General features: G+C 40.5%; 1 protein-coding gene across 2 annotated transcripts in view; it reads right to left on the reverse strand.

Moving 5' to 3' along the window:
• Positions 1-3,397: 3,397 nt before the first annotated feature.
• Positions 3,398-26,778, reverse strand: part of LOC108707622 (retinal guanylyl cyclase 2) — a 62,690-nt gene continuing 39,309 nt past the window's right edge. Inside the window, exons 9-20 of one of the 2 annotated variants that reach the window (XM_041582812.1) lie at positions 25,772-25,948; positions 25,224-25,380; positions 24,992-25,141; positions 24,159-24,307; positions 22,348-22,511; positions 20,766-20,958; positions 17,803-17,977; positions 16,855-16,953; positions 13,026-13,120; positions 12,656-12,741; positions 6,726-6,817; positions 3,398-3,782 (exon numbers count right to left, since the gene is read on the reverse strand). In XM_041582812.1, the coding sequence (XP_041438746.1) occupies positions 6,733-6,817; positions 12,656-12,741; positions 13,026-13,120; positions 16,855-16,953; positions 17,803-17,977; positions 20,766-20,958; positions 22,348-22,511; positions 24,159-24,307; positions 24,992-25,141; positions 25,224-25,380; positions 25,772-25,948 (1,530 nt within the window). In that variant the 3' untranslated portion in view covers positions 3,398-3,782; positions 6,726-6,732. The remainder of the gene's footprint in view (positions 3,783-6,725; positions 6,818-12,655; positions 12,742-13,025; positions 13,121-16,854; positions 16,954-17,802; positions 17,978-20,765; positions 20,959-22,347; positions 22,512-24,158; positions 24,308-24,991; positions 25,142-25,223; positions 25,381-25,771; positions 25,949-26,778) is intronic. The other variant, XM_041582813.1, reaches the window with a different exon arrangement.

Consider the following 26,778-nt stretch of genomic DNA (forward strand, 5'->3'; position numbering starts at 1 on the left):
TAATAATAAATAAGGTAAATTGGGATATGGGAGTTTGGTTGTGTTTTTTTTTTATTTTAACTATGAGATAAATTCAGATTTTAGTAAATAGTCCTCCACATGTGTGCTGTTCGGGGTAATTTCTGACCACCGTTTTATCTGGTTTGGGTTTTTATATTTTTCTGTTTTGTTTTTTTTTTGTGGGATATTTTGCCAATAGTCTCTAAAATGAGTACTTGTATCTCTAGGAGGAAAAAACAGAGTACAAAGTAATAGAAAAAAATCAAAATGCCTTTCAAAAGATGAAATCTATAGAAAAAAAACAATTAGCAATTCACATGCTTAAAGCAAAAAAAAATCAAAACTTTTTTTAATGTTTTAAATCAAACTTTTTTTGGAAAAAAAAAATCTTGGCTGTAATGAGATCTTGCCAGGGAAACAATTTGAGGTTAAAAACTAAAAAAGTAAGCAAAAAATGTGGTCTTTTTGTAAAAGATAATGTTTTTTAAGCATTTAAGATGTATGGAAAAAAAATTAACTTGAGGGGAAAAGGGGAAAAAATCAAAAATCATACATTGACACAAAAAACGTCTTCTATGAATTTTAATGATTTGAGGGGTTTATTGCTCAGCGTTAGAAAAGGAGCAGCTTGTTGGTAGATTCTATGGTGCCACCTAGAGGGTAATATGAAGAAAACATTTTTTTTGCTATTTGTCTGTAATGGGAGTTTTGTCCAAGATAATTCTGACTAGGGGGTTTTTTTTTGCCGTAAAGGGTAAATCATACCCAAAACAAAAATTTGCAGAATAAAAGAAAACATAATTCTAAGCAGCTTTCCAATATAAATATACTCAACATGTTCTGTGATTTTATTTGAAAAATAGTTGCTATTGAAAGCAGCATTTATGCTTAACTCCTGGTTGTTACTTTTTAAATGATGTTGCAAAATTCTTAGTTCCCCAGCAGCAAATACTGGTCTGTTGACTGTTACTCATCTGCCTTGTCTTACATTGTATCAATAGTCTAAACCACCAGTGCAGAGGATAGACACTGCTTTCAATAGCAATGCTGAAACTGAAAGTTTGTTGGGAATAGGACATTCTATAACATACTAAAAGTTAACTTAAAGGTAAACAACCAGTTTAAAGGGGAACTCCAGGCATTGGGCTTCTCAACAGACAAAGGGTGTTATGTAATAAAAGGCACTAATTTTGTGTAGGGGCAAAAACCCATTGCAACCAATCAGCAGGCAGCATTCACTGGTTCCCTCCCCATCTCCTTCTCCTCCCCATGCCCTCTCATCTCCTTCTCCTCCCTGTTCCCTCACCTTCCCTGTCTTTTTCTCCTCCGTCCCCTTCCCCGTCTGTTTTTCCTCTGTCCCCTTCTTCCTCTCCTTCTTCTCCCCTTTCCCTCCCCGTCTCCTTCTCCTCCCCATGCCCTCTCATCTCCTTCTCCTCCCTGTTCCCTCACCTTCCCCGTCTCTTTATCCTTCTCCTCCCCGTTCCCTCCCGGTCTCCTTCTCCTCTACTTTCCTGTCTCCCCTCCCCTTCCCCGTCTCCTTCTCCTCCCCTTCCCTGTCTCCTTCTCCTCCCTATCCCCTCCCCTTCCCAGTCTCCTTCTCATCCCCTTCCTATCTCCTTCTCCTCCCTGTCCCCTTCCCCTTCTCTTCCCCATAACCTCTTGTCTCCTTCTCCTCCCTGTTCCCTCACCTTCCCCATCTCGTTCTCCTCTCCTTCTCCACTGTCCCCTTCCTTGTCTCCTTCTCCTCCCCGTTCCCTCCCTGTCTCCTTCTCCATCTCCTCCTCGTCCCTTTCTCCTCTCCTTCCCCTCTACATCCCGTACCCCTCCACCTCCTGCACGTACACACATACACATGTAAAACTGCACTGGAGACAGGTGGAAGATTTTCTCTCACACACCAGTGATCACATTTGGATGCGGCTGGGCAGCATGCCACATCTGAAATTCTGTTGCCCTGGGCCTAGGCCACAAATCCTGGCCTGTGGAAATATATATATTCCAGTGTAAAAATGATTTTGTTTTTTTTCCCGCTGGAAAAAATATCAAGAAAACATTTTTTAATGAAAATATTTATTTACAGAAATACATACATTTCATAAAGCTAAAATATTTGACATATAAAAATAATTACTAAATATAATCTACCTACAGTACAATAGAAGAATATATATAAATTCAATATAAATAGGCTAATCACAGCACGTCTGGTCACAAAGCCGGGGTGACAGTCGGCTTATTTCCCAATTCAAAGTCCCAAAAAAAAACCTTTATTTCTGATTAAAGTACAAGCTGGAACAACTCTTTATTCAGCAGTATCATGTAGATAACAGTTAGTGAACTTGGAGGTTCCCCAATAGGGTAATTAGTAACCAGGGAGCAGAACTTTCTTTTTATGCCTATCATTGTTACAATACATATTTTTTAATAATCATTTATTTTTTTTGGGGTACTACATCTGATTTTTTTAAACAAAAAATTATTCATTCTAATTTACAGTCTCGAATTATTTTTCTACAGAAAGAAAGAAAGTCACAACAGATTTCAAGAACAAGAACCTATAAACTGCGAGTAACAGTCCAAGTCCTTTCTTGCCCACTAGATGCCACTATTTCCTTGTTACTGAATTTACTCTATTTTGTATTTTTTTTTATTACATTTATAATAAAACATGAATGCCTCCGAAGTGTTTTACTGTTTTGGAGGTTTTAAAAGTCACAAAAAATACTTTTTTTCATTGTTTTCTTGTGTGCATCTCCCATCATTGGAAGAAAGTTAGAAAATAAAAACACACTCAATCCAGACTCCCCTAGGGAGATATTAGTTGCACATTATACTATTATCGTTATTTAGTATGACCGATCGTTTGACATTTGTAGGATGGCAGTTGTATACATTTGCAAATACACCGGCCCTATGATAAAATACACGACTTTCCCGGATGCTGCACGACAATTAGAGTTTAACTAGGAATCCGGGTGTTTTATGTGCCCTTAAAGGAGAAGGAAAGGTTAAATTAAGTAAGCTTTATCAGAAAGGTCTATATAAATACACCAGTAACCCCTCAAAGTAATGCTGCTCTGAGTCCTCTGTCAAAAGAAACACCACATTTCTTTCCTTCTATTGTGTACTCATGGGCTTCTGTATCAGACTTCCTGTTTTCAGCTTAAACCTCCAGGGCTAGGGCTTGAGCATGCTCAGTTTTCTCCTCTCTCCCACTCCCCCTCCTCCCCTCCCTGCTGTAATCTGAGCCCAGAGCTATGAGTGAACAGGGAGAGACAGGAAGTGATGTCATACCAAGCTAATATGGCAGCTGCTATCCTAAACAAACAGAGAGAGTTTCTAGTGCTCTTTACACAGGTATGGTAAAGCATTCTACTGTAGCATTCTAGCTTGCACTATTGTGATTAATCTATTTGCAATAAACTGCCTCGCTAGCTTTCCTTCTCCTTTAATTTAAAATAAATCAATCAAATATTAATATGTTCATAATTTGTAAATATACAGTAGTGCAGTAGCATCCATTACTGAGACTTTGGTTTCCAGGTGAAATAAATCAGTTGCCCAGACAGAGCCTCTTCATTGTTCTATGTCATGGGTTCATCGTACCACCATTCCTGAGCCCCCACTCCAGTAGATTCTCTCCATCTAAACCCAACTCTTGTGCAAGTTCAGGGCACTAGTTGTGCCCATAGCTGTTCCCTTGTCCTTAGCTAACCCGGGTCTTCCTTACTTTCCGAAAGATTGATTTGATTTCTTTATTTATTGTGTCTTCCCAATCCTCCCTGCAATACAAGAAAACATTAAATGTGAAGAAATCCCAAACCATAATGATTATCACTGACTTGGAATAAATGTATGTTTAAAGTTTTTAAAAAGTCTTTGTTTTGCTAAATTAATTTTGTGACCAAAAGTGTAATTTTGTATTCACAGACTGCATTTTGTGCTTAAGAAAATAGTTTTTGTGGCCAAAAACACATTTTGTATGCATGCAATGAATACTTTAGATTAGAGAATATATTAGTGCTCATTTATTAAGCTGGCGATATGCACAAACTGAAATATCATATGGGATTAATTGTGTAGTCCAAAAATGCATTTTATGGGCCTGCAAAAGTATTTCATTCTCATGGAATTCATTTTCTGCTGATCGAATTCCATTTTAGACCACAACATACATTCCTACACGGCCAGAAAATGTTTTTGTCATCACAAAACTAAAACTTGAGCACAAAAATAGCTCTGTCAAAAAAGGAAATTCTGTCAACAGAAGGATCATTTTGTTATCGTAAAAAATAATACTGTAAACACAAATATATACACTTTTTTTAGTAGCACTAAGCACAACATTGTTTACAAAATTGCACCCAAAAAAAGCAATTTACAAGGGTCCTTGGGTATATGCATTTCTTGTCTAGATTCTTATCTCATTTGATGCATAAATCACAGATACAATGCAGCAAATTGCACCTAGTTTATAAAATCTAGACCCAAGCTACATTACATACAATATCTGCAGCGAGTGCAAGTATGCAGAGTGCTGAGTAACATTGTTGCTGTGGGTAAATATGTGGGCCACTCTATTTTTTACTGAATCCTGATATATTTTTTAAATGAGCACTAAAATATCTGAAAATTCATTCTACGAATACAAAATATGTTTGTGACCACGAAAAGCATTTTGTGAATACAAAAATGAATTATTGGTATCACAATTGATTTTGCTAGACAGAAATCATTTTGCACATACAGTTTTTGTGTTTGGAAAATTCATTTTGAACTGACAAAATTCATTCTAAACAGAACATTTTACTTGTATTTACAGAATTTATTCACACATAACATGATACATTTAATTTGGGATTTTAACATTCTTTTTGTGTGCACGCCATTCATTTTGTGGCCATAAATGTGTTTTGGTTTGGACAAAATAAAAGTACCAAAATAATTTTGCAGTCTTATAAATACATTTTGTGCTACACCATACACTGTATACTAATGACATAAGGTTAGTGAGCATGCCAAATATTTTAGTTTGTGGATAGCTAGGAGTTAGAGATTTGTTGTTATTGAAGGGCTGCCCACTTAGATCTGGTTATTGTCTGCATTGATAACTATATATGTGATGGAGGTCTTCCAAACAGACAGACCATGGAAGAACATGAAGCACAGATAAGAGGCACAGACAAGTGTGAGACACCCCACACTAATCTGAACTAAAGAAAAGTTGACATAAGAGGCAGAGGAGGTTCAGTTAGACGGGTAAGAAGAGCAGCATCTTGAGTGCAGAGACCATGGGTTGAAGAATGTACATTAGAAGATATGAGAAAAAAGTAATAGGAGAGAACACAAAACATTCCTGGTGTGTAAAGGCAGGAAAAAGAAAATAGGTCAGTAGTTAAAGATACAGAAGAACTACTTGCACAATCTTTCCCTAATGGTTTCATATTTTCCCATTGACACTCATCCTGGTGTCTCTATAAATTCTCCATCATGTTCTGCTGTTTCTGTCTTGGCCTACTCTCACCATAAAGTCCTATTGTCCTCATCTCTTCCCACGGTCTACATCTTGCCCTAATGTCTCCATCTTGGCTTGACCTCACCATCTTGCCCTAAGCTGCCCAGCAGTACAGGGTTCTAGATCACCTTGCATCCTGAGGACTACAACTTGAGCAGGTCCAGGTCTCTCCAATCTGCAGTCCTTGATGTATGCAATACTGGCTGGCAATGTCAGTGCTACACGCAGAAAGCTTTTAATTAATTCCATTGAGGGACCACAAATAGTTTAGCTGTAACTACAAGTTGCAACTTGGTGGTAGCAAAGTTTCCAGTCCAACCAAAAGAGCTTCCATGCTGTAAATTAGGCTCTGTGTGGTTCTTTTTACTCTGTAGTTACATTGCTTCTGTGAAATGTAGTGCACCTCACACACCTTGTATCTATTCATTCCAGATGTGGTGGCATAATGGGTGGACATTATGACATTTTATAAACATATATGTTGTAACAATTCTTACATTTTTTAAAGCAAAGGCCCTCGTGAGTTGGAGAGGCGGACAGATAAAATACAGTGTTGATAGTATTGACGGTGTCGTTAGTTAGAATCACTGGCTTTGCAGTTCTGTTCTATAGGATACAAATTAACAATGGAAACACAGACAGGCACTTACAGGACCCCTATGAAGAGGCCAATATAAAGATGTCTACATTTAAGATGGAAACAACTCAAGCAAAGCCTCACGTGCTTCATGCTACAGGCTGTTGGCCTAGGATTAAGGACTTCTAGCATGAGGCTTTGTTTGAATTGTTTCCATTGGCCTCTTCTTATGCTCTTATGGGTGCCTGTCTTGCATAAACTTCTGGTAACCTGCTCCCTCGGGCTGAAGGTTTTTGGGGGGACCAAGACCCCACAAGACCTCTGGACCACTATAGTACACTATACATGTTAACTACATGCAGAAGCAAGACACACACGGGTACAGGTATGGGACCTGTTATCCAGAATGCTTGGGATCTGGGGTTTTCCGGATAAGGGATCTTTTTGTAATTTGGATCTTCATACGTTAAGTCTACTAGAAAATCATGTAAACATTAAATAAACCCGAAAGGCTGGTTTTGTGTCCAATAAGGATTATTTATATCTTAGTTGGGCTAAAATGAAGCTTTCTGGATAAGGGATCTGTACAAAGAAGACACCACAGTATTGAGCAACGTCCAATTGTGTCTCTACCTCATATCTAGTGCTTTTTAGCAAGGAGCTTCGCTGCTTTTCTCCTTTTGAACTCTGCCACCTCCTCCGCTGTTAAACCGTGGGCAACACACCTGCGGCAGACACATATGTCAGCGAAAATATGGAATTCAGTTAGGTTTTTTTTAAATGGTTCACTTTGAAATACGATGAACCTCAAACAGTTAAAATGTCTTATTGTAATCAATTGAACGTTTTCTGACTCATGCAAAGCAAAAACTTATTGCCCCCCTTTCTATATCTAAGTTGAAGCTGCAGGAGGGAGAGGGCCCACTAAGGTCCCATCACCCAACTATGGGCCTCCAACCTGTCATGTGCAACCCATGATCCTAGACCCATGTACAGGGTAATGGTAGGGCCCAAAATTACACTTTGGCCAGGAGCATTGTATTTTGTGTATTCATCCCCCCCAGCTCATCCAATGGTTTGGTCTATGTAGATGTATTGGGAGTCTGTCAACTGACCATTGGATTTTGGGCATCAATCTTTTGAGTAGGCTATGCAATGTCCAATAAGCAATCAGCTGGGTCTGGAAACATCAATTAAGGGTTATTAATCACAGGAATCACACTGAAAGACTGTCCAACTGGATTCCCAAAAGACAGAATGTGGCCTTTGTAGCCAATGTATGATAAATAAACAAACTTTATATGTAAACCATCACCGTTTTAATATTATACACAAAAACCCATAAATGATATCCTTCTAAATGGTACTTGGTGATGTCATCAGTTATAATCGGTGTCCAGTGATGTCATTTCTGTCACATGAATCACTGAAACTTGAGTATTATAAGAAATAAAGTATCGCATGTTGTAGAATATGAGGATATGAGTATGGGATCTCTTATCCAGAATCCACATCAGGGATCCTTCTGTAATTTGGACCTCCATCCTTCTTCTAAAAAGTCATTTAAACATTAACTGAATTCAATAGGCTGTTTTTGCTTCCAATAGGGATTAATTATATCTTAGTTGGGATCAAGTACAAGCTACTGTTTTATTATTACACAGAAAAAGGAAATCATTTTTAAAATGTGAATTATTTGATTAAAATGGAGTCTATGCGACATGTCCATCCATAATCACCTTGGAATTCCATGACCTGTATTAAAGCAACTAGTCTTCAACCTTCAGCCCTCAAATGGTCAGCCCATTAGTATTTAATTAATAGGAGGTTAGTACTTGACTCATCAATATGTCAGGATATTTTCTAATTAATCTCCTACTTTAGTGCCAATGTTAGTTGGACCTAGTTCCCTTGCTAATACTATAGCTGCCCCTACCATAGGTCACTGCAGTCTGACTTATTATTCCAATCACAGTGTGGTTCAAAAAATTGGTCAGGAAACAAATTAAAAGAAAAAAGAAAAGAGGAAAGTTGGCAATAGGAAATTGGACGGGGTGAGAAGAGAGAAGGGTGGCAGACAGGAAAATGCATCAAAACAAGGAAGAGAAGAGATAAGTGAACACCGGAGAGTGGATACTGGACTCAGTGTACATAGCTGTTGCTTCCAATGGGGATCAGATAGGATCTGTGCAGCCACTGGGACAGAATGTTCTGTTATACAGATAGCTAGAATCTCAGCTGCCATAAAGCAGGACAGGACTGCTGCTTACAATGGGGATCAGATAGGATCTGTGCAGCCACTGGGACAGAATGTTCTGTTATACAGATAGCTAGAATCTCAGCTGCCATAAAGCAGGACAGGACTGCTGCTTACAATGGGGATCAGATAGGATCTGTGCAGCCACTGGGACAGAATGTTCTGTTATACAGATATCTAGAATCTCAGCTGCCATAAAGCAGGACAGGACTGCTGCTTACAATGGGGATCAGATAGGATCTGTGCAGCCACTGGGACAGAATGTTCTGTTATACAGATAGCTAGAATCTCAGCTGCCATAAAGCAGGACAGGACTGCTGCTTACAATGGGATCAGATAGGATCTGTGCAGCCACTGGGACAGAATGTTCTGTTATACAGATATCTAGAATCTCAGCTGCCATAAAGCAGGACAGGACTGCTGCTTACAATGGGGATCAGATAGGATCTGTGCAGCCACTGGGACAGAATGCTCTGTTATACAGATAGCTAGAATCTCAGCTGCCATAAAGCAGGACAGGACTGCTGCTTACAATGGGGATCAGGTAGGATCTGTGCAGCCACTGGGACAGAATGTTCTGTTATACAGATAGCTAGAATCTCAGCTGCCATAAAGCAGGACAGGACTGCTGCTTACAATGGGGATCAGATAGGATCTGTGCAGCCACTGGGACAGAATGCTCTGTTATACAGATAGCTAGAATCTCAGCTGCCATAAAGCAGGACAGGACTGCTGCTTACAATGGGGATCAGATAGGATCTGTGCAGCCACTGGGACAGAATGTTCTGTTATACAGATAGCTAGAATCTCAGCTGCCATAAAGCAGGACAGGACTGCTGCTTACAATAGGGATCAGATAGGATCTGTGCAGGCACTGGGACAGAATGTTCTGTTATACAGATAGCTAGAATCTCAGCTGCCATAAAGCAGGACAGGACTGCTGCTTACAATGGGGATCAGATAGGATCTGTGCAGCCACTGGGACAGAATGCTCTGTTACACAAATAGCTAGAATCTCAGCTGCCATAAAGCAGGACAGGACTGCTGCTTACAATGGGGATCAGATAGGATCTGTGCAGCCACTGGGACAGAATGTTCTGTTATACAGATAGCTAGAATCTCAGCTGCCATAAAGCAGGACAGGACTGCTGCTTACAATGGGGATCAGATAGGATCTGTGCAGCCACTAGGACAGAATGTTCTGTTATACAGATAGCTAGAATCTCAGCTGCCATAAAGCAGGACAGGACTGCTGCTTACAATGGGGATCAGATAGGATCTGTGCAGCCACTGGGACAGAATGTTCTGTTATACAGATAGCTAGAATCTCAGCTGCCATAAAGTTGTGAGAGAAAGGCAGATTATTTTCAAGATGTAAGTAAACATTACTTTACTACTTAAGGGCAGGGGCACACGAGCAGATTTGGGGAGATTTAGTCGCCTTTCACCTGCTATAATGCGAAAACGCCAGCGTCAATGTTTTGATTTCTGAAGTCGCCCGAAGATTCCTCGTGAGGCAAAGTCGGGCGACTTCGGAAATCGAAGTGCCACGAGTGCATTGGTGCTGGCGTTCTCTCATTATAGCAGGCGGAAAACAGTTCGGGGAGATTGTCACCCCACAAAAGAGGCGATTAGTCGCCAGGCGACTAAATCTCCCCGAATCTGCCCGTGTGCCTTTGCCCTAAACATCACACACTGGGCCAGACTCAATTCAGTTAGTAAAAGTTATCTCATGTTTTATCAGGTGAAAAGTCATGTGCGATATTTAATTTGGGGAGAAAAACTTTTCTTCAAGTTGAGTTCCAGTTTTTTCCCATAGACTTCAATACAGTTTTCATGTGATAAACCGTGTGATAAGTTTTTCGGAATTGAATTGCATCACAAATTGAATCTCACCCATGTGATAAACCTTTTTCTCACTGAATTGAATCTGGCCCATTGTTTCTGGTGCAAATGCAGATTGTACTTTTTGTGATCATGTCCCTTTAATAAAGTATAATTCGGCCAACATTCCCGACTTCCCTGTGCTGCTGTTTATGTAAGATAATTCTGAATCCGTTTGTGTTGATTTGCAGTTGGCAGATGTTTGTACCTGGCGTAGATTTGCATGAAAATGTTTATATTTTTATTTACATTCAAAGCATCTCTCATCTTTCAGAAGCATTCCTCTTGTTATGCAAACGCCTCTTTATTTATTTTGGCTTCCCCCCCCTTTTTACTGCTTTTCAAATCCAATTATCTAGTTTAAGGCGCCGCAGCAGTTTTTACTAGCCTGAGATATTACCTTATTAAAGGCAATTTATTGGATTCCATAAAAGCAATCCTTCTGCAGATGCCGCCATTAATCAAAATACACGGCACATTTTTATGTCATCGCATAAGCAATGCGGAGACGTGGTGGAGCCGGTGCTTTGTATGCAAAACAATCCAGCAAGTACCAAGGCTGGAAGTTTTTTTGCAAAAATAATATTATTTATTACAATAGTATAGCAATTTAATAGCTAGTAAAGAAGGAGATATTTTACTAAAAAATGTGTAAAAGTTAGAAAAACAGCAAGACAATGGCCTTTTTATTTTTTTTATTTTTTTTTATTTTTCAATGGTTTTATTTTTTGGACTTTTTCTAGATTGTTAGGGTAAATGTTGCAGTTTGTAAAAATTATATAGTTCCAGGGGTACCCAGGGCATAAATATGAACTCACCCCAAATCTCCCCCGAACTGACCTTCAGACTGGGCCCCCTTAGCTCATAACAAGGTTACAGATATATAGAAACATTGGGTTAACAGTCACCCTGCTATAGTTCCAGGGGTACCCAGGGCACAAATAAGCACTCACCCCAAATCTCCCCCTAACTGACCTTCAGACTGGGCCCCCTTAGCTCATAACAAGGTTACAGATATATAGAAACATTGGGGTGTCACCCTGCTATAGTTCCAGGGGTACCCAGGGTACAAATAATCACTCACCCCAAATCTCCCCCTAACTGACCTTCAGACTGGGCCCCTTAGCTCATAACAAGGTTACAGATATATAGAAACATTGGGGTAACAGTCGCCCTGCTATAGTTCCAGGGGTACCCAGGGCACAAATAAGCACTCACCCCAAATCTCCCCCTAACTGATCTTCAGACTGGGTCCCCTTAGCTCATAACAAGGTTACAGATATATAGAAACATTGGGGTGTCACCCTGCTATAGTTCCAGGGGTACCCAGGGTACAAATAAACACTCACCCCAAATCTGCCCCTAACTGACCTTCAGACTGGGCCCCTTAGCTCATAACAAGGTTACAGATATATAGAAATATTGGGGTAACAGTCGCCCTGCTATAGTTCCAGGGGTACCCAGGGCACAAATAATCACTCACCCCACATCCCCCCCAACTGACCTTCAGACTGGGCCCCTTAGCTCATAACAAGGTTACAGATATATAGAAACATTGGGGTGTCACCCTGCTATAGTTCCAGGGGTACCCAGGGTACAAATAAGCACTCACCCCAAATCTCCCCCTAACTGATCTTCAGACTGGGTCCCCTTAGCTCATAACAAGGTTACAGATATATAGAAACATTGGGGTGTCACCCTGCTATAGTTCCAGGGGTACCCAGGGTACAAATAAGCACTCACCCCAAATCTCCCCTAACTGACCTTCAGACTGGGCCCCCTTAGCTCATAACAAGGTTACAGATATATAGAAACATTGGGGTAACAGTCACCCTGCTATAGTTCCAGGGGTACCCAGGGTACAAATAAGCACTCACCCCAAATCTCCCCCTAACTGACCTTCAGACTGGGCCCCCTTAGCTCATAACAAGGTTACAGATATATAGAAACATTGGGGTAACAGTCGCCCTGCTATAGTTCCAGGGGTACCCAGGGTACAAATAAACACTCACCCCAAATCTCCCCCTAACTGACCTTCAGACTGGGCCCCCTTAGCTCATAACAAAGTTACAGATATATAGAAACATTGGGGTAACAGTCACCCTGCAATTTGGGAGTATCTGGTGCATGCCATCCAACAGTCCTCATTAAAATCCATCACAGGCATGAATTGGTGATTCTTACTCTCTGTATAAATAAGGTGTTACCAATAAAATCTATAAGAATTCTAGATCAATGAAGTAGTATAAGTCTGGGCATTGTAGATTGTATACAGTTACCTAGAGAAAGAAGTGACTTGAGTAATGGAAATATAGCTGAGCAAACTGCCCCACTCCCTTGTGCTTATGTCTTACACCCCTTTGCTGAGTACTTGGAGAAATATCAACTGTGTTACTGCATTGTGAAACAATGATATACTTACCCTGGCTTTATGTCTGGGGGGCGCGGTAAGGGTTTGGTAAATCCTTCTCTTCCTACAAGCCAGAATGTTTCCTCTACTCCCTTTCCCTACAAAACAGAAAGCTCTAGTATGAACAGTTTGGATTAATGACCATCTAACCCCCTGCAGTCTATGGAGACATGTCTGTACTACTGTATATGACATGAATGGAGAAACTGTAGGAACAGCAGATGTAGTAACCTATAGCAATCCATTAGCAAGTAGAATGACCGTGCACCATGACCTCATAATGTGAAAGTCCTTTATTACACCTACATATTGTCTAAATACCACCCCAAATTACAACATAATGCTACGGGAACACAAAATAAGAACATTTTATTGACCTTACCTTTAACTCAGTTTTTCCTCTAAGTTCTATTTTATAATGTTCATTTAGCGTGCGCAGTGTTGCTATTGTACTTTGGTTAACATGGATTCTGTAAGCTACAAGAGAAAGATACATATACTTTTAACACATATGCAGTAAGGATATTTGGGTGCAAACCCTTTGCTCATGCATTTTTCTCATGAGATCTCTAAATAGAAATATAAGGTGGTTCACCTTTCAAGCACAATGATAAACATGTATCGATAACAAGCAGATCTCAACTCAAAAACACTTGCTAGATTACGATTGGAAGCAGTGATAGGTACGTTTTTATGGCCAAAATACCCAATGCAACACAAAAGAACTGATTATAACATTCATTCTCATAAAAAGAGAGTGCCAACTTAACCTTCTGTTGATCGACTAGGCTTCCATGCCAACCTTTTGTTGGTTGACTAGGCTTCCACGCCAACCTTCTTTTGGTCAACTAGGCTTCCATGCCAACCTTCTTTTGGTCAACTAGGCTTCCATGCCAACCTTCTTTTGGTCAACTAGGTTTCCATGCCAACCTTCTTTTTGTCAACTAGGCTTCCACACCAACCTTCTGTTGGTCGACTAGGATTCCATTCCAACCTTCTGTTGGTCAACTAGGCTTCCACGCCAACCTTCTGCTGGTCGACTAGGCTTCAACGCCAACCATCTGTTGGTCGACTAGGCTACCATCCCAATCTTCTGTTGGTCGACTAGGCTTCCATTCCAACCTTCTGTTGGTCAACTAGGCTTCCACGCCAACCTTCTGCTGTTGGTCGACTAGGCTTCCACGCCAACCTTCTGCTGGTCGACTAAGCTTCAACGCCAACCATCTGTTGGTCGACTAGGCTTCCATCCCAATCTTCTGTTGGTCGACTAGGCTTCCATTCCAACCTTCTGTTGGTCAACTAGGCTTCCACGCCAACCTTCTGCTGTTGGTCGACTAGGCTTCCACGCCAACCTTCTGCTGGTCGAATAGACTTCAACGCCAACCATCTGTTGGTCGACTAGGCTTCCATCCCAATCTTCTGTTGGTCGACTAGGCTTCCATGCCAATCTTCTGTTGTTTGAGTACGCTTTCAAGCCAACCTTGTGTTGGTTGACTAGGCTTCCATGCCAAACTTTCCTTAGATACTGTTACTTGCCATGCCAGAGGAAGTTGGGAATCTTTCTTCATTCATATAATAAAATCTGAAGGGGGGTCTCTGAATAGTAGAGTAATTACTCACCACATAAAGGAAGAGGCCCAGGTGCACTGCCCTGAGCCCTCAGCACGGGGAGCGGATAAACCAAAAATAAAATGGAGCAGGCACTCAAAATAAAGGCAATCTTCCACCAGGCAGTTGAAGCAAACGTTTTTACTTTGCTTCAACTGCCTGGTGGAAGATTGCCTTCATTTTGAGTGCCTGCTCTGGACTATGGGAGCAGGTTTGGCATACCCTTCATAGTCAGTGGAGTCCCTTCCTTTAGCCACAGAAGACAAATGAGAACCTTCTCCTTTGTGTCTCCTTCCAAACATGTCCCAACATGTCCTACTCTGGGTCACTGTGGTCTCTTCTATTAGTGCATATGAGGGTCTATTGGGGATACGATTTGAGGAAAGAATCTGTTTCACATTCAATGATAGAAAGAGGAAAAAGACCTAATGCTAAAATATATTGAAACAGAAAACAAAATGATAATCTCAATCACAAGATATGGGAATATACCAGGGATGGTCTTCTCTCAGATTCAAGAAGTTGCTAATCTATTTTTAATAGTTAACCATAGAGAAGAACATCAGATATAATTTTTTTTGTCTGTAGCCAAGTGGAAATATTCTGCCCTGTCACTAAAGACCTTGATTAGCCTGAGGTTGGATAAAGGACCTAAGGCAAGTAAATCAATACCTTTCAGCACTTAAGGAGCTTAGGTTAGAATTAGAAAGAGCAGAGTGTTAATCTGTATCTATTTCAGCATTGCCCTGTTCTACTGAGAGACGAGGAATATGTATACAGCTCCCAAAATGAATAAGAAATTACAGTCTCAGTATGGGAATTCCAAACCTGTTCAGATCTCCAATCACCGGGAAAATTATATCTAGGATTTGTAATGGTTTCAGGCCAGATTATTTCATTCATATAGATAACAATGCCAATCTTGCTTCTTAAAGGGATCCTATCATCGGAAAACATGTTTTTTTCCAAAACACATCAGTTAATAGTGCTACTCCAGCAGAATTCTGCACTGAAATCCATTTCTCAAAAGAGCAAACAGATTTTTTTATATTCAATTTTGAAATCTGACATGGGGCTAGACATTTTGTCAATTTCCCAGCTGTCCCTGGTCATGTGACTTGTGCCTGCACTTTAGGAGAGAAATGCTTTCTGGCAGGCTGCTGTTTTTCCTTCTCAATGTAACTGAATGTGTCTCAGTGGGACATGGGTTTTTACTATTGAGAGTTGTTCTTAGATCTACCAGGCAGCTGTTATCTTGTGTTAGGGAGCTGTTATCTGGTTACCTTCCCATTGTTCTTTTGTTTGGCTGCTGGCGGGAAAATGGGAGGGGGTGATATCACTCTAACTTGCAGTACAGCAGTAAAGAGTGATTGAAGTTTATCAGAGCACAAGTCACATGACTTGGGGCAGCTGGGAAATTGACAATATGTCTAGCCCCATGTCAGATTTCAAAATTGAATATAAAAAAATCTGTTTGCTCTTTTGAGAAATGGATTTCAGTGCAGAATTCTGCTGGAGCAGCACTATTAACTGATTCATTTTGAAAAAAAACTTGTTTCCCATGACAGTATCCCTTTAAATAGTCAGCCTCGTGTATAAAGCCCACTTCTGTGTGGGATCCTTGTTCTGTAGAAGTTACTGCAACTCCTCCAAATACATATTGATACCTTCTCCTTCTGCACTGAAGTAAGGGTGAAGAAGACTTCTTAAAACCAAGAAATAAATGCAACACAGATACCTCCTTTTTGGGGGATTCTTTTACACCCTTGTCCCCGTGGGGGAGAATAGAATATTTTTAAAAAAAATGGTGGACATGGTTGATGCTCAGTTTTAATGAGTGTGCGAAATAGATCATGTTTTAGATGATTTGCTGTTATGAGATCCAGTAACTTCTAGTTATGGCGTGAACATACATGGTCACGCCATAACTAGAAAAACCCGACCATCATGAAGGCTACTAACATCTTCAAATGGCTCAAGGGACCTCTGCCATTGACTCCTTCATGACCTCAACAGGGTTTAAATGGTGTATTTTCAGATTTAAGCTATTTCCACGGTTGGGGTATAATAAATCTCGGAAAATGTGAGTTTTTTTTAAAAAACAAAAAAATTATAGTTTCTTTTTAACGGAAAACACATCTTGAATCCGTAATAAATCTGCCCCTTAATGTTTAAAAATCTGGAGCATTTAAGAAACAATTTAGCATCGCCTTTAGACCCGCATTAATAATCATATGCTACGTAATCTACTAATGTTAGATATGATGACTCCTGGGGGTTATTCATCTGTACTGGTCGAATGTTGAAAGGTTGGAGGCAGAAATCAGTCGTACTGAGTATATTGGGTCTGTTGCTACTGACACTGCCCAAAATACTGTCCATAATTGTAGACATTTTTATTTGGGGAGGCTACCGATACAAGGCTTTCCACTCGAGGAAGTGTTATTATATATAATTATATAGCAGTTGGTCCCTTATTAGGAAGAGAAAGCCTCCCTAAACAGCCATTATTCTCCACGTATGCGTTTAATAACACGTTGGCGCAACCTCTTGCAGTTATTATTTCAATGCCAAATGTCAGCTCTTGTTTGTCGTAAACTTACGCAGTCCTGTGGATTCCATCCGTGAAGCAGTGTTCACTGTGTCTCCAAAGAGACAATAACGGGGCATCGTAAGGCCTACGACTCCAGCTACGCACGGCCCTGGATAAAGACGAAGAAATGTGGCATTGAAAGGGTTGGTTCACCTTGAAGTTAATGTTTAGTAACATATAGAACTTCTAATTCTAACCAACGTTTTGAATTGGTCTTCATTTTTTCTTTTTTATAGTTTTTGAATGATTTGCCTTCTTTAAGGGCAGGACTACACGATGGATTCCGTCGCAAAACGCTGGGCAAAATTGCAGGCGAGGTAAGTAATGGCAGTGTCATATCGTGTCGCATTGTTGATGCGACGCAACACCACTGTCGGATGCAGACGCAGCGTGCAGTAGTGTTGCGTCGCATCAATCCAGCGACACAATGCGACAATTTAATTACTTACCTTATTTCCGTCGCATCCGACGTGACGCCTACGACTTTGCACAGCGCACCGGATCACGGCGGAATCGCCCGTGTAGTCCTGCCCTAAGGGTCACTGACCCCATCTTAAAACAAATGCTCTGTAAGGCTACAAATGTATTGTTATCGCTGCTTTTTATTCCTCATCTTTCTATTCAGGCGTCTCCGATTCATATTCCAGTCTCTTATTCAAATCACTGCATGGTTGCTAGGGGAATTTGGGCCCTAGAAACCAGATGGATTAAATTGCAATCTGGAGAGCTGCTGAATAAAAAGCTAAATAACTTAAAAACCACAAATAATATAAAATGAAAACCAATTGCGAATTGTCTCCAAATATCACTCTCTACATTACGACAAAAGTTAATTTAAAGGTGGACAACCCCATTCATGATAACTGGTGATAAAAATGACAACACAGATCATCTAGCGCCACATCTGCAGCAGGTTCTTTCTTTCTTTATTATGTTTTATTTAAGACTAAATACAGACCTGAATGCAGCCCTATTCGTATCCTGACGGGTACATCGGGCATATGCCTCATCTGAAAGGTTCCTACGGAGCTAAGGATGTCGAGAGACATGTTGGCGATTTCAGCGGCGTGTCTGTTTCCGTTTCTCTTCGGGAGCCCCGATGCTACCATATACGCATCCCCAATTGTTTCTACCTACAGCCAATGACATTTGAGGATAACCTGATATTTACAGTGTAGGAGGCATTTGGTAGAACCATGATTATTCAAGCTGGCACTTGCTTTTGAGCAATAAATTGTTCTTTATTGTATTCTGGGCTGTGTTTAATCACCACTGGGAGGTCACCCAGAAGGATATTAATATTAAGATTGAAACTAATGTGTCAGCACCCTGAGCTTCTGGCATGAAAATCTCACACTGTAATCTCTACAAGCCTGGTGTGAACCTTACATGGGTACACTGACTGCACTTTATACATACAGTATCTCTCTATGTATAAATATAATATTACTACAGGTATGGGATCTGTTATACTCAGGACCTTGGGTCTTCTGGATAAGAGGTCTTTCCATAAATTGGATTTCCATACCTTAACATTAAATCAACCCATCAGGATTATTTAAGGATTCATTATATCTGTAGAGGGATAAAATACAAGGTACTGTTTTATTATTACAGGGAAACTGGAAATCATTTTTTAAATAAAAATTGAATTATTTGTTTAAAAAGTAGTCTATGGGAGACGGCCTTCCTGTAATTCAGAGCTTTCTGGATAACAAGTTTTCGGATTACAGATTCCATAACTGTATATGCTCTGCTTTGCAAATAGGATATTCGATTTTCAGACATTATTCGCCAAAAAGCACATTTATTTAACATGGTAGAATGACTTTACTTATCAAGGACTGACAGTTTTGAAAACCTTCAAAATCCGAATTTATCTGATTTTTCAAAATAAAAAAGTCAGACCAAACTAGGATTCACAATTTAACCTTATTTATTATAAAAAGAAAAAAACAATTTAATCAGATCGGGGAAAAACTCGATAAAATCAAGAATCGTAAGATTTTTTTTCCAGACATTTTTCGGATTTTTCCTGAAAAGCCCAAATACTGTAGTTGACTTTTCAGGCTAATTTCAACACAGACCACAGAAACTTGCAAATAGGATAGGGACCTCTCCTACTGACTTATATACAACCTTGGTAAGTCTGAGATGGAGACTTCTACAAAAAAGTCGGATTTTATAGTAAAAAAATTCAAATATTTCAAGTTTTTAGCATTTGGACTTAATAATAAATAACCCCCTTAATGTGTCATTATAATTTATCAAAGTTAAACATTTCCCCCAAAATTGTTGGTACATGATTCCATTTTATGCAAATAAACCACATTTTTAAAAATGATTTCCTGTTTCTCTGTAATAATAAAACAGTAACTTGTAATTGATCCCAACTACTTGATCCTCTATTGTATACAATAGAGTAGTCTGAGTTCCCAGGCTCACTTCATAACTGCACTGATGGCTCAGATCAATCTAGTCAGTGGCTGACTCAGGATATTATCCATAAAGTTTTAAAAATTAATGTAACCAAGGCTCCAGGGTCAGATGGCATACACCCCCAGGTTTTAGTTTTAGACCAGCCCCTATTTCTAATTTTCTCAGATTCGCTTTCATCTGGTATGGTGCCTATGGATTGGAGAAAAACTGATATTATTCCAATATTTAAAAAAGTATTACGATCTCAGCCTGGCAATTATAGGCCAGTAAGTTTGACATCTGTGATGGGCAAATTATTTGAAGGTTTGTTAAGGGATTCAAAATATTGTCCTAGTGAATGTCATTATGAGCAGCAATCAGCATGGCTTTATGAAGGATAGGTCGTGTCAGACTAATTTGATTGCTTTTTATGATGAGGTAAGTAAGATTCTGGACAGTGGGTGGGGGCAGTAGATGTGATCTATTTGGATTTTGCCAAAGCGTTTGGCACTGTGCCCCACAAACGACTGCTTTCTAAACTAAGGTCTGTTGGGCTTAATGAAGTCGTTTGCACATGGATAGGAAACTGGCTACAGGATCGGGTACAGAGGGTGGTTGTTAATGGGACATTCTCTACTTTGAGTAAGGTTGGAAGATAGCTCATAGTACAAGTTGATCCAGGGACTGGTCCGATTGCCATTTTGGAGTCAGGAAGGAATTTTTTCCCCTCTGAGGCAAATTGGAGAGGCTTCAGATGGGTTTTTTGCCTTCCTCTGGATCAACTGGCAGTTAGGCAGGTTAAAAAAAGTTAAAAGGTTGAACTTGATGGACATGCGTCTTTTTTCAACCTAACGTACTATGTTTTTATGTTACTATGTATAATTAATCTTTATTGGAAGCAAAACCAGCCTATTGGGTTTTTTTCATGTTTACATGAATTTCTAGTAGAATTAAGCAATGAAGATCCAAATTACGGAATGATACGTTATCCGGAAAATCCCAGGTCCAGAGCATTCTGGATAACAGGTCCTATTTTAAAAATTTTCTTCCTTATTTTGTTTCCAAATGATTAAAATCTCTTAAGATAAATAAAAAAGTAGTTGGAAAGGGTCCCTTGTAACCATGTATATGGACTAATGTAGACTAAGGGGTCATACCCAACTTTTGGATCACAAAAGGGGTCCTTAGCTCAAAAAGTCTGAAGACCTCCTGGACAAGCACTACCATGATTTGTAGCCCTTGTATTAAAGCCATCGCCATTTCATAAGACTTAGTTAACTATGCTGGCAAGTGATAAATGGGGAAAATGGCAGAAAAAGTTAAATAACACAACGAAAACTCATGAAAAGTGACAAAAATCATTATTGATCACAAATATCCAATTCATTTTAAGCCAAAAACAAATTGTAGAACCACAACAACCCTTATACGTTTTTAGGGATTTTTGAGAGACTTGAGCTTGTGATTATATAATATACAGAAGTCAAAAGTTCTTGCTTTTACCTTGTAAACATCATGGTTACCAAGAACTGCATCAAACAGGGTATAGAGGTCATTCAGGAGATCCACCACCTCGATGGGTTCGCTAAGGGCTGATATTGTAGTAAATCCTACAATGTCACTAAAATAGATAGTAACTTGGTCAAAATATTCCGGCTCCACTGTGCCTCCTGTTTTAAGGGCTTCTGCAACGGATCTAGAAAAAAAAAACCAAAGCAATATATATATATGACATAGCAAGAACCCTTGACTCTAGGGTTGCCATGTCTAATTTTCAAAACCAGCCAAAGTCAGCTACAAAACCAGCCCAAAACTAGCCAAGAGGCTCGTTAAAAGTAGCACAAAATGTGCAGTGAAAAAATGTCTAAAAAAAATGATACACCTTTTAAAAATGTTCACATTTTTCCATGAAGCAAAATGGGACAGATTCGCCCATCATCAGGGCTAACTACAGAGGGGGGTCCAGGAGGTATTGGGGCCCCATAAGGCCCTAATACATATACAATTTCAATAAATATTGGTAAAACAGGTCAACCTTTAGACATTGACCATTGGCCAGCAGATTTTTTCCCCAAAATTTTCTGAAATTGAGTCACCAGAAAATGTGAGAATAGGATGGGAGACTGGGGTACTGAGCCCAAAATCTGGTAACTACCAGCTTCTACACATGTGAGTCCCATTGCATGCTAGATATAGTAGTCTTGAATTAAACTTGGCAGTAGGCAAATTATTAAACAAAACTAAATTACCCAACATGCATTGGGAAACACAGGCTTGGTACATTAGGGCAAGAAAAAACTTTGGCTGGTTTCGAAAGTACAAACCAGCCAAAGACCCAAAAAGTAGCCCAATTTGGCTGGAAAATCACGAACCTGGCAACCCTGCTTGACTCCTAAAGATGGTAAAGAGATCTGAAGGCATATTATATTGTACATTTTCACATATTCATAGTGCAGAGAGATACAATGAGATTTTGTGCTGGGATTTGTATGCTCTTGGTATCTAAGGGTTGGTTGTTGGCATACCCACCAATTTAATGATGATTGTTACTCACCAATTCAATGATGATTGTTACCCACCAACACAATGATGATTGTTTAGTCTATTTGCCGGTATGTTAGAAAGTAGTCATGCCCAAGAACCACATACTAAAACTAATGTGATATGGCTTCTCTAGGTAACCGTGGCTCACCAATTGATCTTTGATGCCTCCACCATTTATTTTGACAATAAATCGATGTAGCACCAGATAACGCTTTGTTTGTATGCTGTCAAGGAGACTAATTGCCCTATTGTTTGGCAATATAAGGGTAAGGCCACACGAGGAGATTCGGGGAGATTTTGTTGCCTGGCGACTAATCGCCTCGTCTTTTGTGCGACTCACTGAGGCAACTTTGGGCGACTATTGAAAACTCATCGCCGCGTGTGCATTAGCGCAGGCGACTTTGCATTGTAGCCTATGGGGAAAAACGCTGAGGCAGTTTGGGGAGATAGTCGCGCAAAAGACAAGGCGATTAGTTGCCAGGCGACAAAATCTCCCCGAATCTCCTCGTGTGGACTAGCCCTAAAAAAAAACAGAACTCACGGGGGCAGCATCTGAGAAAGAAGCTTTTCGGTCTTTTGCTTTTCAATCTCCAGTTCCTCCGTCCTCTCTCTGATTAGATCTTCCAGGTTACTTGAATATTGCTCCAGCATTCTCAACATGGAGTCGATTATGTTTGTTTTTTTGCCTTTGTTGATAGTTTTAAACTGCAAAAAAAAAAAAATGGACACAGAATGAAGACATATACAATTTTAAATAATTTGAAATTTGTTTGACTCCCCTTACCCACTTATTTACATTGTTTTAACCTCATTCCTCCCCAGAGTTCCCCCCTTGTTACCCCTGTTTTTCTTTTAGATTTTGGCCACCTGTCTCTCACAATTGCTCTTGCCTGTTTCTGGTCCCCTGTGTTGATAAGAGTTAATTTCCATATGATGCCTTCCTCTCCATAGTTCATACTGTATTCTCTCCTTGACTAGGACTGCATCAAGGCAGCTGGTAATAACCCACTTAAGTGTGCCCCCAACCAACCACCTTCCACTTACCCAAGGATTTATGTATGAAGGTAGAACTCCACAGAATTGAATGAGTGGACAAGTAAAGACAAGGTCGGAATCAGGGTTGGGTGCCCTATGCAACCCGGCCAGCAACAGCAATTCACTCCCAACCCCTGCACTAGCGCAGGCAGGGTCGGACTGGGGGGCCCGGGGCCCACCGGGACTCCATTCCAGGGCCCCCCTTACAGGCCCCCCGTGCGGCGCCCCTCAATGCGTATGCGCACATGGTGCCGCCTCTGTGTGTTTGCGCACACGGCGCTCCATCGGCGCGCGTGCGCACACTGCGCATCAATGAAGATCCCTTCTTTTTTAAAAAAACAAGCATCGGGGGAGGGGACCTGGCCCGTCGGGGGCCCACGAGGGTCGGGGCCCACCGGGTTTTTTTCCCGGTGTCCCGCCGGGCCAGTCCGACACTGAGCGCAGGTACATTATGTCTGGAGGGTGGGGGCGGGGACATTGTTGGAGAGATCAAGAAGAGTAGGAGAGGGAATTAAAGACCAGGACTAGGGGAATGCAGGCAAGTGGTACGTGCCCAGCACCCCCCAGCATTGTGCCCTAAGTACATGCCTCTTCTGCCTACCCTTAGTTCTGGCACTGGTTGGACTGGGCCGGCGGGACACCTGGAAAAATCCCAGACAGCACAGATTGTGCATTCCCTGCACCCAATCCCTGCTCCCCCCATCCCAATCTCAAAGAGAAGATAAGAAGTTCAAGCAGGCGGGAGTTATGGCTGATGTGGGGGCCATGGAGGATGGTGGAGGGGGGTTCTCCCAGTCCAACACTAAGTGGAGACAAAGTAAACCTCCTTCTTGACCCCTACTTACTGAAACTAATACTTAAGGAAGTTGTCACTGAACTCCATAAAGCAGGGGAAACAGCCAATTCCCACACCAGCAACCATTCTTTGCTTCCCACAGCTGTGACAACAGGTAACTTACCCCAAACAGAGATTTCACCTCCAAAAATCCAAACCCTTTCTACATGATAGAAATGAGAGTAGAGTTGAGATGGTGGTAGGTCACTTCCCATGTTGCACATACAAGAGATCTGACCTGATCCAACCCTAACTGATCTATGTCTATAGTCCACCCTTTGCCTGGTTAAGCCTAACTTAATTTATCCCCGACCGCCTGGTCAAGGCTACCCCACCTTAATTTGGGTGTTTGGGCAACTTCTTTCTGATCATATCCACAGAAAGAATCAAGAATCATGTCTACAACCAAGAACTTCACTATAATATGCCAGATGTGGATCTTATTCCAGGTCTCATTCTGAACTATATAAATTAATCTCAACCTGATCGAAGATCTCATCGAAGGTAGGCCTCCTCTCGGCCAGCTCACTCCAGCATTGTTTCATTAGCTGAATGCATTCCAGAGGGGCCTGGTCAGGAGCCACTGTTGGTCGACACAAAGGAGGAGGTTTCTTTACTTTCCTTATGATTTCTGGGGAAATGAAAATTGTAACAAAACTGAAAGAAGGTACAGCATGACCTAAAGTAAACTGATAATTACATTATTTTTATTTACCAAATTGTATAAAAGCTTTAAGATTCTTACATCCACAGGATTGTTTAACATTTAAATAAGTAACCTGTCCAAGATTTATCCTGGGACCCACCATTCTTCTCCCTAAACACCAATATGATGCCTTGTCTAGTTTAATACTACAAAATGATTGGACCCACAGTGCAAGCTTAGGGGCTTATTTATTAAGGTTCAAGTTGTGTTTTCCACGAAAATTCGAGTTTTCGAGTTAATTTTTTGGTCAAAACTCAAATTTCTGATATTTATTATAACTGGACCCTGGAAATAGCTTGAATCTGAACATACACCATCTAAAACCTGTTGAGGTCATGTAGGAGTCAGTGGCAGAGGTTTTTTTTGGATTTCGCCCAAAAACTAGATCAATTCCAGCAATTTGAGGTTTTTCCGCCGAGGTTTCGCAACTCGAACTTGCTGAATGGAGTCTTTTCCATTCGAGTTCTTTATTAAATAAGAAACCATTTGAGTTGTGAGTTCATTCAAGGAATGAAAACTCTAAAATTTGACCTTTGATAAATAACCCCCTTAATGACAATATAATACACTTATATGACAGAGGTTTCCATCAGGATCCCTGGCACTAACCTTCGGCTGAAAGTCCAGACGTACAATATGGAGGACCCCTCACTACTACCTCTTGTAATATAATGGCAAAACTGTACACATCCCCTTTAAAAGTGCCTCTCCTGCACAACGACTGATCCCGGAGCAATTCTGGTGCAGTCCAGAATAATTCTGTGAAAAATGTCCAAAAAGAAAGATTCCGTGAGCTCAGGAAATGAAAAAAAAAAGGATTCCATTAATGAACAATTCTTACCTTCTGGGGGACTAGTATAACGGGGGGATTTCTGGCTTTCAACAATATCAGTGTATCCATAGTCCGTGATCTTCAACACAAACCTCCCATCAACCACACAGTTCCTAGACTTTAACCGACCATGAGGAAAGTCGCGGTGGTGTAAATATCTCATGCCCTGCAATATGTAAACATTACAGTCAAATTTGACCAATGTCAATGAAATTGCCCAAAAAGATGATTCACATAAATTATGAGCAAGTTGGTACAAGGTGGCTGCTATGACATAGCTGACACCAGTGAGAGTCTCATTGGGATTTAAAAAACATAAAAAAAACATTCAATTGTCCAAGTAAAATAATCTATAGCAACCAATCAACAGGTAGCATTTAGTGATCACCTGATGGTTGCTATGGGTTACTGCACCTGGGCAAACATAGTGCCTAACAACATAACACCATTAGTTTTATCACGATAAGGTGGCAACCCAAGTGAGCCGTCATATAAAATATGTTTTCCTTTTGTGGAACTACATTGTATTTGACTAGTGACTATATTGGATGAAATACTTTAATCAGATCCAGGAGCAGAGAAGATTTAAACATCCAGTCCAGCTTCACATCTTCATTTCTCAGCAAGTCCTCCAGGCTCCCTCTAGAACAATGTTCTGTAACTATGGCAAAGATTCCGCAGTCCGAGAAGAAGCCCAGAAAGGGGTTCACGTTTTCATTCCTAAGATCCTTCATCTGTAAATGTAGAAGATCGTTTTATTTTGTCATGGGAAGCAATAAAACAAAGCAGTTGTGTATTAAATGCAACATTACACCCACGACACAAGAATGCCCCAGATTTAACACCCATAATGTAATATGTCTCCCTACAGACACTCTGAAATCTATTTCTTGGATGGTTGAAAGCTGTGCTCAGCTTTTGAAATTCCAAAGCTCCAGAAGTGAACAGAAATATAAATTAACTATCATAATATACTATTGTCCTTATTGGGAGGAAGGGAGGGCTTTTATTCTGGTAACAGAGAGCCTGGTTCTGAATTCTAATTGTGTTTGACTGTGATGAGTTCAACACATGATCATGGTTTTGTTGCTCAGGAGCACTGTGAGCATGTATATTGGTGACCCTTTAATGATTCCGTTCTGGGCTGATAAATGGTGTCCTCATGTATTATGCATTTCCCTAAGGATTAGTCACAAAGGGCATCCCTAGTCTATGGATGGAATAATTCTCGCCTACCTGGGTCTTTGCTTATCTTAAATTGTTACAAAAGTATCAACGTTCACCTCCCACATATCTTGGGCTCTCTACCAAAAGCCGATTAAGTTTAAGGAACTTTCTATCTGGCTGTTCAGTGCAGGATATAAAAGAGAAAGTTGGGACATTTCAATAACAATTCGGGACTGTCAAAATCTGGACTGTCCCCTAAAAAGTGGGACAGTTGGGCGGTATGAGATTACCACCTGGGTTCCACTTAAGAACGGTCCCCTGAGGAAGCAAGAGAAGCTCTGGGTGGACCGATGATACCGATGTTTCAAACTCTATTGGAGGGATTGTCTGCTAATGA

The sequence above is a fragment of the Xenopus laevis genome, chromosome 2L (genome assembly GCF_017654675.1).
Source record: "Xenopus laevis strain J_2021 chromosome 2L, Xenopus_laevis_v10.1, whole genome shotgun sequence".
Taxonomy (NCBI): Eukaryota; Metazoa; Chordata; class Amphibia; order Anura; family Pipidae; genus Xenopus; species Xenopus laevis.